Source organism: Acanthopagrus latus, chromosome 9 (genome assembly GCF_904848185.1).
Source record: "Acanthopagrus latus isolate v.2019 chromosome 9, fAcaLat1.1, whole genome shotgun sequence".
Classification (NCBI taxonomy): domain Eukaryota; kingdom Metazoa; phylum Chordata; class Actinopteri; order Spariformes; family Sparidae; genus Acanthopagrus; species Acanthopagrus latus.
Window position 1 is genome coordinate 6,458,963 of NC_051047.1, and position 16,140 is coordinate 6,475,102.

General features: G+C 42.1%; 1 protein-coding gene across 2 annotated transcripts; it reads right to left on the reverse strand.

Moving 5' to 3' along the window:
• Positions 1-157: 157 nt before the first annotated feature.
• On the reverse strand, positions 158-15,569 carry lonrf2 (LON peptidase N-terminal domain and ring finger 2). 2 transcript variants are annotated; one of them, XM_037109634.1, is made up of 12 exons: positions 13,843-15,569; positions 10,300-10,418; positions 9,265-9,387; positions 8,643-8,804; positions 7,666-7,891; positions 6,723-6,822; positions 6,484-6,598; positions 6,126-6,247; positions 4,819-5,005; positions 4,568-4,706; positions 4,099-4,244; positions 158-3,044 (listed from the first exon to the last, which is right to left on the reverse strand). In XM_037109634.1, the coding sequence occupies exons 1-12, from the start codon at positions 14,585-14,587 to the stop codon at positions 2,886-2,888; spliced, it is 2,343 nt and encodes a 780-aa protein (XP_036965529.1). In that variant the 5' UTR covers positions 14,588-15,569; the 3' UTR covers positions 158-2,885. The 2 variants fall into 2 exon arrangements, with proteins under 2 accessions (XP_036965529.1, XP_036965528.1); XM_037109633.1 differs by having other exon boundaries at positions 4,099-4,248; positions 4,572-4,706; positions 13,843-15,568.
• Positions 15,570-16,140: the final 571 nt, after the last annotated feature.

The window sequence follows — 16,140 nt, forward strand, 5'->3', positions numbered from 1 at the left end:
AAAGTGTGAGGAGGGCTGTCAGAGAGGTAAACGAGGATGCTGCTGCTGTTCGGGATGTTCTCGTGCCTCACCTCCAGAGGACATTGCATTAAACATTATACTATTCCTTCTCCCTGGTGTGAAGCAGCTGATAGGAGACAACATGCAGAGACGGAACTGAATGTGTTTTTCTTTATTTGAAATAAAAAATAGGTACAAGAACTCCCTTTACAAATATACCAGGGAATTGCAGCATGTTGTAAACCCCTCCCCCTTACAGAGAGCAAGAAACTGCAGTGGAGTCACACACATTTGGAAGGACAGAATTATACAGAGAAATGGTGCATTAACATGCATGCCAAGAATGCAATTACAGCAACAACTTTACCAAGACTAAAACTGAGACTGCTCTTTGCTCTTCAGACTGTAGCTCTCAAAAACTTGATTTGAAGACTTCGAGAGATCAACACTTCCTCCACTGCTCATCCTTCCCATCACTGTACAATGTTAAAAGTTAGTGTGAATTTCCACTCAGTGTTTCTCAGCATATCAAACTGAACCCTCATAACAGCATTCGCAGAGTTGATCAGCTAGCCATCATCTTCTGCTTCACTACATGTTTCTTTCGTTCTTTTAACATGTTGCCTCTACTGGCTGTGTATCGGTGGAACAGTTTGAAAAAGTCAGAAAGAACCAGTGGTCAAAAACTCTACACACACCCCAATACAAGGAACCACGAAAGTCTGGGTTATTATTGTGCAGCATTTAACCAATTTTTTGAATACCTTGTAAAGTTTTTGACCACTAGTAGCTATATGAGACAGCACATCTCTGTTTAAAGCTTTCAAAGTAATCAACTGTTGGTGATGCGTCGTGCCAAGAGATGTGGCATTATGCCAGTAAAGACGGGGAAGACAGAAATCAGTTGGCATATGCTTTATGAGGATGGAACCTTTCTCAACACGTTTGTCAGGCCACACGTATACATACAATGTGTTTTATTGAGAATATTGACTAGATGTATATTCATCTTTTACAAAACTCCAATGGGCCACCTGAAGCATTGTAATTGCATTAGTGTGCATGTAAATGTACTGAGAGAAAATGCAACGGAGATAGAAAGAGAGAGATAGAGAGGTGAAACGTCCTTAAATAAATCAATACAAAGGCCTCCGAGTTACATTGATATACATATAAATCACCCAACTTAAGATTTCACCATACACATACACTTGAGGGCATAGCAGAGAGAGAAACAAAAAACAAGAAATTACGCAATCAACCCCTAAAACTAAGTCTGTATTTTGAAGTCCCAGAGATATGCTACAACAGGACACAATGTTCCAGATTGACTGTATCTGGGAGGATGCATTTGTATCTGCAATTTCCTATATGCAACTAAAACTTAGCCTGACAATTAAATCTTACTTAGGGTGCACTCACACTTGGCCCAGTTGCCTTGCCAAAGCATGACTGACCCTCCTCCCCAGTCCCCCGCTGTGCTGCATTGCTCTGGTCGCGGTTACTTCTTGTACATACGTCACCATATTGTAGTGCTGTCGCAGCACAATGGAAAGAAACACAGAGAACATGACTGACTTTACTGACTTTTTTGTGGCTTATTTGTATAGTTTTGGTCATAGATGGCCCACTCACATTCCTGGATTTCTTCATCATGTGAGGTGGTGTAATACGTATGATTATACTTCATGTCCACGTTGAGCAGCTGTGCTCGTGCATGAGCCTTCATTCTGTGCTGGTGGAACACACCTTCTTCCAACCATGCCAGGGCCAAGAAAGCGCTCCGTACTGTGCTCACACGGTACGGAGCGCTCACACTTGTCAAACAAACTGGATTTTGGGGGTCAAACGTGCTTGGGCGCAGTAAGGATTGCCTAATGTGAGTGCGCCCTTAAATCTCTTATCAAAACAGGTGGAGCATGTTATGTGGATTTGTTCTCATACACTGTCTGGATTTTTTAGCACTAGCATGGGCACAATCACAATCCTATCTTGATGCAAGGACTCACATAGTGCCCATGACTTCCTATCAGACGGCTGAGGTACACACTCACCAGTGGGTGAGGCATTGTAAGCTCCAGGTTTTTGCACATGAATTTCAGCTCAGTCAGTAAGACTTGAGCAAAGCAGCTGTTGCGCGTGCCACATGCAGGAATCTGACCTCATGTGCAACTCGCCAAACGGATTCTGTAAATGTAGTAGAGAGTAAAAACAAAAACATCCACATACTACAGCCAGACCAGTACATTCACTTTGTGTTGCCACCACGCGTTTCTGTTTCAGCTTCATATTTCAGAGAGTGAGTTTGTGTTTTGACTGAACCTGTACAAACTGTCACGGTCATGGATGTGCGGGGTCACATGGCTCTGTGGCAGGCCAAGTTCTGTTTCTGCTTGTAGTTCCTTCATGACAGACAGTTGGGTAAATTACCCAGAAGTGACCTAAACCAAGTAAAACAGCTTGGCCTGTCTGCTTTTACCTCCGTCTCAACAGAGAACAAGAGGTGAGAGGTCATTCGTTTAGAGGTCACTCGTTTAGAGATGTGTTGTAGTTCATCCAAGATGAATTGATTATAGAGGGCTGTTGGTTGGGGGGAGGGGACAAGGAAAGCCTTCGTGGCTGCCCTCCCACCCACCTGCCACTCTCAACAGAACAGACAGGTGCTCAGAGAGGCTGCATGATGCGTGAAGGCATACATGAGCCTCTAAGAGAATGAACTGATGCAAGAGTGGGCAAGTAAATGAATGAGCAAACATGTGTTATTGAATCAGTCAGTCTATGAGTGACCAGATGAACAAATGAATGGCCAAACAAATGAATAAATGAATCGCTGAACTGCATAGAAGCCCAAGAGGTTCCAGTCTGTACCCCGAGTGGCCGGCCAGTCACCGCGGCCTCTTGCGTGTAACGAAGATGAGAACTCTGCGGATGGCAATGAGGCGGTCCTTGAGGGAGGTCATGGCCAGGATGGTGAGCTGAGCTCGATTCTCCAATGGAAGGACAGCAAGCAGCCACCAACACCAGGCGGGACCACAGGGACTGGCCTGCAGGAGATAAAATATACATACGGTGTTAGAAAACAGGGCTTTAAGAGGGCTGGATGTCCTTCAGGAATCTTTTTAGAGCATCTTCATATTTTTGGTTTTACAGTGTTTATGGCAAGATGTTTCTTTTGTAGCATTAGAGTAATTTTAGAGACTGTCTGGAACTGCTGACTGCAAAGACCATGTCCACGCTGAATCAGATGACGTTGGGTCACGAAAACCAAATTGGTCATAGATTATTCTCAGAAATTTGTGGAAACAAAACCAGAGCAATAAGGACTGCGGAAAGTCACACGTTCAAATAATGTTTAAAAAAAAAAAATCACGATTGCAATTGATCACAATTAAGCTCTGGGACCTCTCATTTCTCCCTCTTTCACATTGGCTCTTATTTTTAAACACAAATATGACACACACTCCTTCTGTGTGGGTGTGACTGATAAATTTCCAAACTTAAGAAGGTACTCAAATATTTTCCTGAAGAGGTTTTTGTTTCAGTCATATCCAAAGCATCCATGGAGCATCCAACTCTGAATAACTGCACATTCAAACACAAAATTAGTGTCAGCTTCAGGACCAATATGTGTCTGCTCACCTCACCACTGCATTTGCTACCTACAGCTGATTTTCTCTTGGGGTGAGCAGAGAATAACAAAGTAGAAAACCAGGAGCAGCTGACAGATCGTCTTACCTTTCCTCACTGCTCTATCAAAATACCTATCCTGTTTAGGCCTCTGATTGCCAAGCAGGACATTGGCTGGACACAAAATGTTCCAACTAATATCTTAGGCATATGGTGTTTATATTCATACTGTTTAATCAAAGTAAAGTCTTTTTCTTTTCTTTCTAAAAATTCTCCCAACTCTGTTGAGAATGATCTCATTAAACAATCAAGTATATTGTTCCACAGATGCAACCTTAACCAACCTAAAATTAATCTGAATCTTGTGGATTGTTATCGTATCGTAACGTAATCTGGCATCTGATTTCTTAATGTATTTCTCTTTACATCTATATTGAACATGGTGTAAGCAGTCAAAGTATGTCTGCTGACCTGTGGGTCGGGGTCTTTGCTGGGGAAGTGTCCGAAGTGACTGAGGATCTGGCTCTTCATGTTGTCTTTCAGGGAGGTGAACCAGCTGTCGGCCTGCTCGTACACGGAGTCGTGCAGCTTCAGAAGCTCCACCAGCTCCTCTGCCTCCACCTGATTAGACAGAGAGACTGTTTTTTCAAAAGCACCACTGACCAGAGGAAAGATGACAGAAGCTCTTTGTCTCATTACAAAACCTTCCACCTGACTGACCAAGAATAATTTAAGTACATAATTATATACATCAGCAAATCCATCTGTTTATTGTGGCAGAAAGAATGAATTTCCCTCCTGTGACACAGTGACGGGAGTTGATTCAGGCCCCCTTCTGCTCACTTGTCAGCATTCTACCTTGTGTGACAGCAGCATGATGGAAAGTGTCTAAAATGACATGCTCGAACAGGCAACACACTCACACGGACTTCCTCTGAACCCACCTTCTTATCTACCAGATACTCTATCTTGGCGGTGTTGTAGCCATCCCTCTGGCCGTGACTGAGGACCTTAAACCGCGATACACCGATGGTGTCAACCACTGAACGACCGTCAGGAAAAAACTTCACGTCTCGCACCTGAAAGACAGATTATGTTGTCCTTAACTGATAGTCTCTGTTAATTAGAGTGAGGTGAGAAAGTGTATTAGATGAAAATAATCCTGTTACAGCTCTAGGTCCACACACTCACCTGCAGCATGCAGCCGTAGTCAGCAAAACCTTTGAGATCATCGGCTATGCACATGCCGAACTGCTTGGTGCCCGTCTCCATGGAGCGGCGGATCATGAGGCGGTAGCGTGGCTCGAACACATGCAGTGGGCAGGGGATGGTGGGGAAGGCCATGGTGCACACAAAGATGGGCACTTCCTGGTTCAGGCTACAACAGACACAATGAAGACTTTATTGAGACGTTGGCATTTGTGTGTTTGTGGAAGAATAAAAAACAAAACAAAACAAATATTCAAATACTTGTAATGCTTTTCAAGGGCAACAAGCAAATTAAACTTAATGGTCAGGGTTTTTTGTCAATGAAAGAAATCCTGTTTAATCTATCTTACAATGTAAAGCTTAACTGATTTCATTATTTTTATTTTAAATAGTACTTTTTCACTATCATAAAAATTTCGTGCAAGGGTTTGACCAACATGGCTTTTTCAGGGCTGATTATAAAAAAAATCAAGTAGACCGATAACCAATATTTGGAATCTGTTAGATTTTAGAGCAACCAGTGATGAAATGAACCTTAGAACAACGTACTCAAGTACTGTTCTTCAGTACACGGAAATATGTAAGGTACATGTTTGCTCAAATTTTACTTTTTTCCAATGTATATAATTTTGTTGCTAGTTATTGTGCCGATTCATATTACTTTATTTATAAGTTCACATTCGGTTCTGATACCTGAAATCCGTACCAGTACTCAATGCTACCTTTTTATGGTACTTTACTCCCCCTATAATAATTAAGAAAATATAAATAAAAAAACTTAACCCCTTGAGATTGCTGTATTATGCTGTGCACAATGTTGAAGATACATCAGCAGACTGAGTTAATTATGTGATGTCAGCAATTACAGATTAATTCCCAAAGCATATTAGATACTGTAAATATGACCACAGTTATCATTTTTATGTTCAGTATTTAAATTGAAACGTATCGCTTGTATATAAACTTTACAAGTTTACAAAAAGCAATGTTACCCCCGTTAGTGTTTTCACTGGAATTCCCATTATGTGTTTGCACTGAGCTAACGGGCTGAGTGCTTCTTATATTAGATCTTTTTGGGGATCAAAGACTGCATGCTATAATAGTTACTCGTATACAGTATGCAGCTGACATAATATTGGTTTTATACAAGGTTTGAGTCATAATAATATAATAGAATAAAAGGTTGTATAATGCAGGATGTATGGTTTAGGGCTTTACTGTTACTATAAACCCATCTGAACATTTATTTTTGAACCAGTGACATGTTGATTCAGACGTAAATAACTCACTTTGACAGCTCCTTCATCTCCTCTTCATGGATTTTCTTCCTCTCTGCCAGCTCATCTCCTAGGTAACGCTGCAGCACTTCTTCCATCAGCAGGGTCTTGTTGTAGCCCCTGGTGGCCAGATACTGCAAAGACAACACACCCAAACACAATAAATTAGCCATTTGTTACATACCAAGTCTATAAAAAAACATTGTTTTCATAATCATTTAATCAGTCACGATTTACATGATTAATCTACTCATCCTTTGACCTATCAAATGAAGAATAAGGAGAACATTAACTTTTAAATTAAGTTGTAAAGCCCTGTTTTGATCAAAGTGTATTTGGATATTTGACAGTGCATGAAGTATGCGTGTACCTCAGACAGATTCTCCTTGCACAGAGGACAGTTGGGGTTGTGGTCCAGGCAGCGCTCCAGACATTTGAGGCAGAAGGTGTGACCGCAGGGAGTGGCCACCGGCTCATAGAACAATCTGGAGGACAAAAAAAAAGCACACAAATTTTACATTACATTACATTACATTACATTACATTAGCTACTGATACTAGCATACTGTTGCTGTGTGCACTCTGGAACTTTTGTCTGTGTGCAGTCACCTCATGCAAAGAGAACACTCCATGTCTCCACTGTCCAATAAATCAGCATGAACTGTCCTCCCTCCACACAATGTAGTGGCCTGGAAGCTGCTCAGCTTATCTGTTAAAAAAAAAAAAAAAAAAAAAGACACCTTCAGCATACATATTTTCATGTGTTTAGGTTATCAATATTATTATCTAATTCACTGTTAAAAAAACAAAACAAAAAACATATTATAATATTACAGCAGAGAGGGCAGACTTCTTTATGCTGTGAAGTCAAAAAACAAAAATGAAAACCCGACCACACTGATGGGGAGTGTTTTGTTTTTTCCATCTCTGGCTCGTGACAAAAAAAAACACACACACTTACAGGAAACAATAAAGTTGTATCACATGGCAAGTGTTCTGCTTTGTTTTGTTGGAGAGAAGATAGACTCTGTGATACAAGTATCACTCCATTACATTACATTTAATAACTAACAAAGTAGTCACTGTAGTTTTAATATGGGACAAAGTTCTTTGAACAGTAATTTGATCCTGTGATATGTTGTAAACAACAGTGAACCATAAACACTGGCACAACAATCTCTTCTCTGACGGGAAAAGTGTTTTTGTTTTCTATTGCTGCTGGTCTCTGAGGGTTTACCAAACATAATTTCATTGTATGCCTATCTTATCTTGTCTAAGTAGCTTAACTGGCTCAGAGCAGAGATGCAGACAGCAGGATGATGCAGCATTGACAGAATCAGGGCAACTCCATTAACTTTATAACAGAAGAAAGCAATTACTTGTGCTGTACTTCCTTGGTTTTACTTGGTTATCAGTAAATGCTTTTGAACGATGAGAAAATTTTTAAATTGGAAAGAAAATACAGAGCTCAATATTAAGTAATAATTGTTGTGGTACTTTCATGTGAATCAGTGAAAAATCGAATTTTGGAATAAAAATCAGATTCTCCTACCAGGTCTGAGCTGTTTGGATGGAGGGTTGAAGACTGCTGAGGGTCCGTCTCCGCTGTGTTTCCTCTTGAGGCCACCAGGGGGGGCTGGCAGTGTAGCTAGAACACTGGCCAGGCTGTTAGCGCTGTCCTTCACAGCAGCGGAGTCCGATTTACAAGGACATGGACCAGACAGTCTGGAGGACGAGTCGTCTGCTGGAGCACTTTTACTCACACTAAACTCTGAGTCCTGGACAGACAGACCGACAGACAGATTAGTGAGCTGGATGATTGTGAAGAAATCATTTACAGACAGATTTCGCTCCAGTGCGCATTCATCCAAAATGTCAACACAAAATGGTGTGAAGGTGCAGTCCAGATGACTGCTCCTGAACCTAAAACAGACTATGTGTATATTTGGATCTACTTAGTAAAGGAACGTAGGGTTATGACTGTTGGCCTTACTCTGGGAGACAAATGCATTTATTTTTTTTTCCTGCATCTGTTGTGGTCGTTTCTATGTTGGCTGATCCAAAATTTGAAAAATAAGACTGCAACTCAACATAGTTATCTTTCAAGACCTAGTGTGTGTCCATGTGTCAATAAAAAATAATCCATCTCCCTGACATTAACCTGCTTACAAACCCACAATCAGTGGAAGGAAAACAAAGTGCTTTCAGATCCCTGGACATACAGGATTTGAAATAATGTTTTTATACAGGTAAAGAACTGGCATCAGCAGTGTAAATACACTGTATAGGACTGTGCTCATATAAGTTAATGTATCTGACAGATATTCCAAAAATGTTTTAAATTAAGTAAAACTACAAATAAACCAATGAGGTTGGAGAAGAACAAGACATACAGTCGTGTAGGGATGGGCAATATTTCAAGATATAATACAATCCATAATATTTTGGATTTATCTTGATAAAGATTAAATTTCCTTATTACACATATTTCCTTTGGTCTGTTTGGTCTGTTTGTTTGTGTGCATTAACCTGTGAGGAGGATCCGGGTCTCTGGGTCTGTGTGAGTGGCCTCAGGGACCTAAGCAAGGCGGGGGGTTTGATGTGCCGGGTGGTCAGCCCCCCCTGCAGTGGGTGCAGCGGCGTTGGCATGTCCTCATTTTCAAACACAGAGGAGAACACCTCGCTAAGGACCTGCAGGAGGAAACAAAACAAGGCACTTGATCAACGTTCACATCATATTTGAAGAGATGAGCAGAAGTAGGTGAGGACACTTGTTTTTCCCTGTATTCTACTTTAACGAGATGTTTCTCATTCACACTTGTCTACCCCACATTGGGTGGGATCTGTTCTCCAAATCAGAAATAGCAATAGTCACATTTTGCATTATTAAAATATACCTGAACATCCGCATTCACTACTTGCACAACAGAGACTGGAGAATGTTACTCATGAGGGCACAATGACCTTAGTTTGACTGAAATAAATACATGCAGTTTTCCCCCCAAGAATGTGTTTCGCTATTTTTTTCCTTCAAAATGTATCAGAAAAACTGAGTTTAGGTGAATGACATTTCATAGGCATATCATACATTTTATGAAAAAAAAAAAAGAAGTTAGAAGCATTTTTTAATTCTAAGGGGGGCTTTGCTTACCTTCTGAGCCTCCAGTTTGACTTTGGTCCAGTCAGGCTTTAGCGCTATACACATGAAGTATTCCTGCAAGGCCTCATCATTTTGACCTGCTTCACTCAGGGCCGTGGCTTTCAAACAGTGAGCCTGCAAAAACAAAGAAGGATTATACAGTTTTGACAGGACATGCATTGTGTTTCCCAGTGAGTGTCTCGCAACTACTGCAAGACTTTTGTTGACAGCATGTCAGTGTGAAATATTACAGGGAATAGTTTTATACAGTCTGGGAGACCAAGAAGGAGCAGCATCACAGAGCTACAGGCGACAGGCTGCACACCTTCAAACTTTCAGTGAGGTCACCAACTCCCTTTCCATCACTAATGTTAGCACTGTTTTGAAATCTGAAATATTGCAATTAAGGAGCTTTTGCTTTAGCTACATGTTTTCCATCATCCCTTTCAGGGTCAACTCTATTTAAGTTAAATCTGCCGCAGACTACTCTGTCCTGCTGCAGTTGTTCAGACACCTTCAGTTTACAATTGTGCCATTCATCCGAATGTTAAATAAGTAAATCAATTACGTAGTAATGTAATGTACTCGAAGTATGCCCTGACACTGTATAACACATAAAACCACAGCAAGCCTATTCCACTGACACCAAATATTCAATATTTTTAAATATTCAAAAGCACTATCACGTTTAATATCACAACTATTAAATGAAAACTATAAGCAGATACTGGAGTTTTGGAGCCAATACAGATATTAAGGTATAAAAAAATTATCATCATTATTATTATGCTGGCTACAAACACAGAACATATACATACATAACAGGTCAACAGGTGTCAGGTGTGCAAATGTTGTCTGGCAGAAACAACAATTTCTGACGCTTATGATCATGAGATCTGAGTGAATACTTGTTTCTGTTTCTTAAAAAAAGACTCACGATGATGCAGTTTTAACTTTTGATTTCTTTCGCTGTGCCAGGTTGGGCATTATCATTATTCAGACATATTTCATTTTGCCCTTCAGATCCTTTTCAAACTTGTGTCTCACCTTTTCCCAGAGAGGTTTTATCCTACAGAGGCTGTCGGCGTCCTGCACTGCCTGACTGAAGTTCCTCATCTCCATGTGCAACTCAGCCCGCTGGCACAGCAGTCTGCCTGAAGAGGGCACTGTACACCACAGGGAAACACACACACACACACACACACACACACACAGCATGAGGTCAGTGGACAGGCCTTCAGGGGATGGACAGTTTTTTCTAGGTCTAGCAGAAGTAGGGCAACAATGTAACGTGACTGCAGACCTATTTCCTGCATAAGAATGCTATGTAACTTATGTGGTGATAAAAAAAAAAGTAGAGTCGGAGGCCAATTCACAGCCTGCTTTTGTTTGTCAGCAGTCACTTCATGGCCACATTATTATACAGGTTTTCTCCAAATCACACACCTTACTAATTTTTATTGATACGAGTACTTTTTACACCCGAGGCTGACTTTTAGCGCCTTTTTTTCATATTTACAATTTAAATGCGTGCAACCACCATAAACAGATGCGCATATGATTGTTGAACACTAAGGCTGCACAGAAGCAGGAGGGTTCTGAGGAGGTTAACATGACTGTTATTGCAATAGACATATGTAAATATCAGGGTGACAGGGTGATTACACATCATTGACAATGTTTCAGACCCAATCCAGTACAGTGTTACTATGGTTTCTGTTCCAGCTTGCCAAGCTGGTGACGCTTGGCAAGCTGATTACCCACAAAAAACGTCACTGGCCATTGCCTTTGGCAAATTTTGAGTGGAACTTTGGCTTCTGAGACCATTTGGCAAGTTATCTGAGAGACCAAATCATCTCTTATCTTCACAAAAACTGAACAGAGGGTAAAAAGGCTGACTGAGCTGAGTCAGCTGAGACTCAGGCATAAAACACCGACAGCTCAATTAACAGACAATATTTACATGGGCCAGAAATAGTGGGCTAGTATCAGGCCCCTCTAGACGTGTACAGCAGATTTCCTATAACAAAGCAGCACTTTACAATCATAAATAACACCTATAGATAATTATGATTTCCTGTAGCATTGTGTGAGATAGACAACTGAAAAACCATCACCTGGACGGACACCTGAAATGTAAGAGTGAATGTGCTGCTAAGTATTTCAGGGCAGGGTTAGCTGATGATGAAGTTCACAGTGAAATGTTGTGATGGATGCTGATGTTATTGTTGAGTGGGGGTTTGGGGTTTGTGTGTATCTGAGGTACTGTGTCCACTCAGAGTTGCCAGAGCTCCTGGGAAAGTGCTATTTGAAAGTGTAACAAAAAGTCTGTCCCACAACAGAAATGACAACTTGCTGAGGTGAGTAGGGAGATTGCTCACCATCTAACCAATGTAGTCCCCACCACTTCCTACTGTCACTGAGGTTAACCTCAAACTGTCTTTTGACTTTCAGCAGCAGCTTTTGATTTTCCCTCTCACATGTCACAAAGACCAACAACTGTTGCCTTATGTTAACACTGAGGGAACGCACTACCATAAAATATACTTGTGTAGCCTCCCCATGCCTGGCTTACATGTCTGGTAATGCTTTGAATTGTGGGCTGACATTAGCCTGATAATACTTATGTTGGAGGCATGTCAGAGGGTGGCAGAGGTCATCTGCAAGTGATAAAATAAACACTCTACAAATATTATTTTAAATGGACATCTCAGCGCAGATGTTCAATTATATGAACTTGCTGTGAAGCATGAGCTGGACGACGCTTCTGCCTCACAACAATTACTAATCACGTTAGCTATTTTCACCTGAAGCTAATGTCTGCAGTCATAAATAATAACTGTTAGAGCAAGCCCAGCTAAGCAGCCAAGATCTGAGGAGGCGTCGTCAGAGCGGTGTGTGCAGAAAAGTCAGTAAATGCCTCATTTAAAAGCTGTTATGTGAGAACAATATGAGTGTAGCTAACAACAAATGTGACCTAACATGACAATGTCAGAGACCTTGGATTTATTCTCCATTTCAGAGAATTTCAGAGATTTGTTTGGGAAGAGGGTTAAATGAATTTTTTTGAAAAAATCAAATCAGCTGATGACCCTAAAATCTAAAGTCAAATCAAATCGTGAATTTAAAATAAATAGTGACATCTCTTAATTGTGTTATCCTGTAATTTCTTCATATCTTCAAATAAAAGGAATGATCAACAATCAGCTGTGGCATTGCCTCAGATGTGTCACAGTGCAAAACATACTACAATCTCTACCTCAGTACACACTACTGCAAGTGTCCATTTTGCGCTCTCTCACAAACACAGCTTGCACATCATCATATAAATGTCATTGTGCAAATTTAATGTATTAAAACATGCAGCACAGACAACCACCAAGTGGAGAAAAAAATGCCTACAAGACACAAGATGGGCAACAGCTGTACTTCCGCTGACATCATGAGCTCATTATGCTCATCCTGCATCACTGATACCAGATGGCCTCCTGCTGCATTTGTTGGGGAAACACTGAATGGCAGTGTGAAAGCTGTGAAGGCACTCTGTCCTCCTATCAACCCAGAGTCCTTCACAAGACAGAAGGCATGAATCAATATTGATCTGGGGAGAGAAATGTCGGAAAAATGCCATCTGATGGCTAAAATGACAAAAAGAGACATAATACATTCCCTCTGCTCCACAATTTCATGTCTGATCAATTTCTTACACCAACTTGAGTGTGAACATCTGAGATACCCAGCAGTTCCGGCGCCTTGTTTCACCAATAAAGCTACTCCAGGAAGACAGGAAATGGATTTTTAATGTGCTTCTAATATGTAGGACAGAGGTGGAGAGAGGGTGTTTCAGCCTTCTGTGAGGATCCAACCTTTGCAACATGAGACTTGCCCTTGCCCACAATTAATGAATCTACACTGGCACTCTCTATGTAACAAGCCAAAGGAAAAGAACATTCAGTTTGTTGGCTCAGATGGTTCAGGAAGACAGCTGCTTAACTTGACAACAATCCCAAATATGAGGCATAGGAAAGAGTAGCTTTGAGTAGTTGAGTAAGTTGTTATTTCTCTTATGTAGTATAGCAACAGTTAGTTTATCACTGCGACTCTTCCCTAAATGTTACCAAACAGCATAACCTGCCAACTTATGAAACACCAGCAGCAGTGGGAGGGGTTAGGGCCTTAGTCCAACTCAGTCTGAACCACTGAACCATGTATTCATACAGTATGTGAGTATTATGCAAAGATACACAATATCTAAGATATAAAACGAAGTGGGCTGTCGTGTACAAACCGCTACTCTGGGGATTCAGTGCAGAGAAAAAATAGAAAACGGTATAAATGTGTCACTGGGAAGCATCAGATCAGTATGTGTGCTACTTAGGTAACGAGGAACCGTGCATCATATAACGCCTGACCTCAGTGCTGTCTGGATGGGTAGAAGTGGCGCCCCTTATCGGTGACACTGTGTAGCTATGCTGAAAAAGTAGGTCACCTACACAAAACTCTAATTTTGATGAGAATGTACCACATTTAGCACAAAAGGGGGTAAATGAATAACACTGCATTACACAAATGAAGGCTGTGCGCTCTTACCCAGATCCACTGCTTCGTTGTACTTCTCCAAGGCCTCAGACAGCTCCTGGTTTTTCCACAGGACCTCTCCTTCTTTCCAGATTTTCCTGGCTTTGCTCTCAGTTGCAAACAGTTTGTCCAGCAGGCCACTGAGTACAACATTTAATCTCCTGCCGTTTGGCAGTCCGTCTTTTTTGTTCAACTTTTGTTTGCAATGTACACAGTCTTTGACACAGTCGTCCTCTATGCAGCGTTTGCAGAAAGTGTGTCCACAATCCACGGTTGTAGGCTCGTGAAGCAGACACTTGCACAGGCGACAAGAAAACATGTCCAGTGCTTCATCCTCTGCACACTCCCCGTCACTTTCAACCCCGTCTTCCCCGTTACTGCTTTTGCCATGTCCGTTTACCGTCCCGGGGAGGCCCAGCTCCTTCTCACGGAGAGTCCGGGCGATGGTTTCCACCAGGAGGCTGAGCTCCTCCGTCCGCAGTTTGCCCAGGCTGGCAGCCGTGCAGTACGAGTCCAGCGCCTCAGATATCCGCCCGGCGCGGGCCAGAGAGTCAGCCTTCCTCAGACACAAGCCCCTGTCCGGCTGCTGGAGGTCAGCGAGCTGGGAGCTGTAGATCTCCACGGCCAGGTTAAAGTCCCCAGCTCGGCTGGCCTCCTCTGCCACCTCCAGCATTTCAGGGCAGATGCCCGCAGCCCCTGGGTTGGAGAGCTGGTGGACGAACATCTCGCCCTGGTGAGGCCGTACTCCCGTCTCCATCTTCGACTTCCAAAGGGAAAGTCAGATACTTGAACAGCGAAGAGGTTCACGGACAGTCTGGCAAACGCAGACCTGTCTCCCCACGCTGATCAGAAATCATACCCCAAACTTAAACTATCATTTAACGTCTTGCTGTCAAACCAAACCCACGACCGTCTATTATTGTTCGCCATTGGAAGTAGTTAAGGACTCATTCAGCCTCATAAGCCATCAACATATGATGAATTATTACTAGTCCTGTCTAAGTTCCACAAACAGTAAACAATGGCCTCTACGCCAATGAAGCCACCACGGGACGCAGCTTCCTTGTAAACACTGGCTCAGGCTGAGGTAGGGTAACGGTGTGACTTACTAAGCTTCACAGCACTGACGCTGTCTCAAACTGACAATAAAGGAAACTTCACAAACACTGTCGCTTCGAAGATAACACGGATATGGCTTTACACTACGTTTCTATAAACTGAGAGCCACTGGTTAAAGTCCTCCGTGCTTAGCAAGTAAGAAGCTTAATTTTCTGACTCGTCGTTAAGATAACGTTACTGTACAAACCCAACAAAGGCCAAATGAAGGTTTTAGAGTTGACAGTACATTGAAGTTGAGAATGAATTGAATAGGTCTAAGCTACATACCGACGAGCCCGTCTTTGCTCCAGTGGACCGCAACTGATCGGACGTTGTTTTTATGCACTTCGAGCCCAGGGCTAACGTTAGCTAACGTTAACAGCGGGTTAAATAACAGCTAATGCAGATAGCTCCTTCGCCGCTCGTCGGAGTCCACAAACGAACTCTTTTCAACCCAATGTCCCAGAACCCATGCATTTGGACGAATCCGGGTGTCATGTCCTCTTCTTTAAAACGAGAATAACCTGATAAAAATAAAGCTGACAGTGGGATAGTCCAACCTGGTCGCTTGCCAGCTAGCCTCGGCAGCTAGAGGTTGTTGCTTCTCCGGATTTCATGAACAGTTCGCCGTAGCGAGCGGAGGGCGTCACGTGACGCACGAGGAGCGCTGCTATTGGCACTCTATGTGGCTCACTTATATAACGCAATGATATTGTATAACTTCTCAGACAGCAGTGGGTAACTGAGATCCTCCAAAACAAGCGCACATTTGTTGGTTTTATCGAGTTTTCACACGTGATATCACAATAAGATCCCTTCAGGTGAAATTAAGATAACAATCGTCTTCTGTTTGATTTGAATTATCACTTTGTCGCTGCTCAACTCTTAGTTCTGGCTGTGGGATTGATTCATTGTTTTATGTAATGCTTTATATAAGCAGTGGATCGCGTCTGTGTTTGGCGTTGCTGAATAAATGCTGAGCAGCCTACATATTGTGGTTCAGCCTTATGATAAGGAGCCAAAGTATGCAGGGAAAAGCAGAAAAGAAGCAGGTTCTACGCTGTTGTACATGAACCAAGTATGTGATTGTGGAGCCATTCGAAAACTGCATATGACCCAATTCTGGGATTTGGATCTCCACAGGACCAGACCCAAAAACTGGATGACTTTTAGAGGAACTGGAGAGGTTGGGCTGATCCTGCACCCAGGGGC

What these genes read in the sequence shown, in the direction of transcription:
- lonrf2 (XM_037109634.1), bottom strand. Translation starts at nt 14,587, where the DNA reads ATGGAGACGGGAGTACGGCCTCACCAGGGCGAGATGTTCGTCCACCAG. An exon ending in TCAAACTGGAGGCTCAGAAG is followed by an intron (nt 8,805 to 9,264) that starts GTAAGCAAAGCC and finishes TTCCTCCTGCAG; the next exon opens with GTCCTTAGCGAGGTGTTCTC. An exon ending in GCAAAGACCCCGACCCACAG is followed by an intron (nt 3,045 to 4,098) that starts GTCAGCAGACAT and finishes TATCTCCTGCAG; the next exon opens with GCCAGTCCCTGTGGTCCCGC.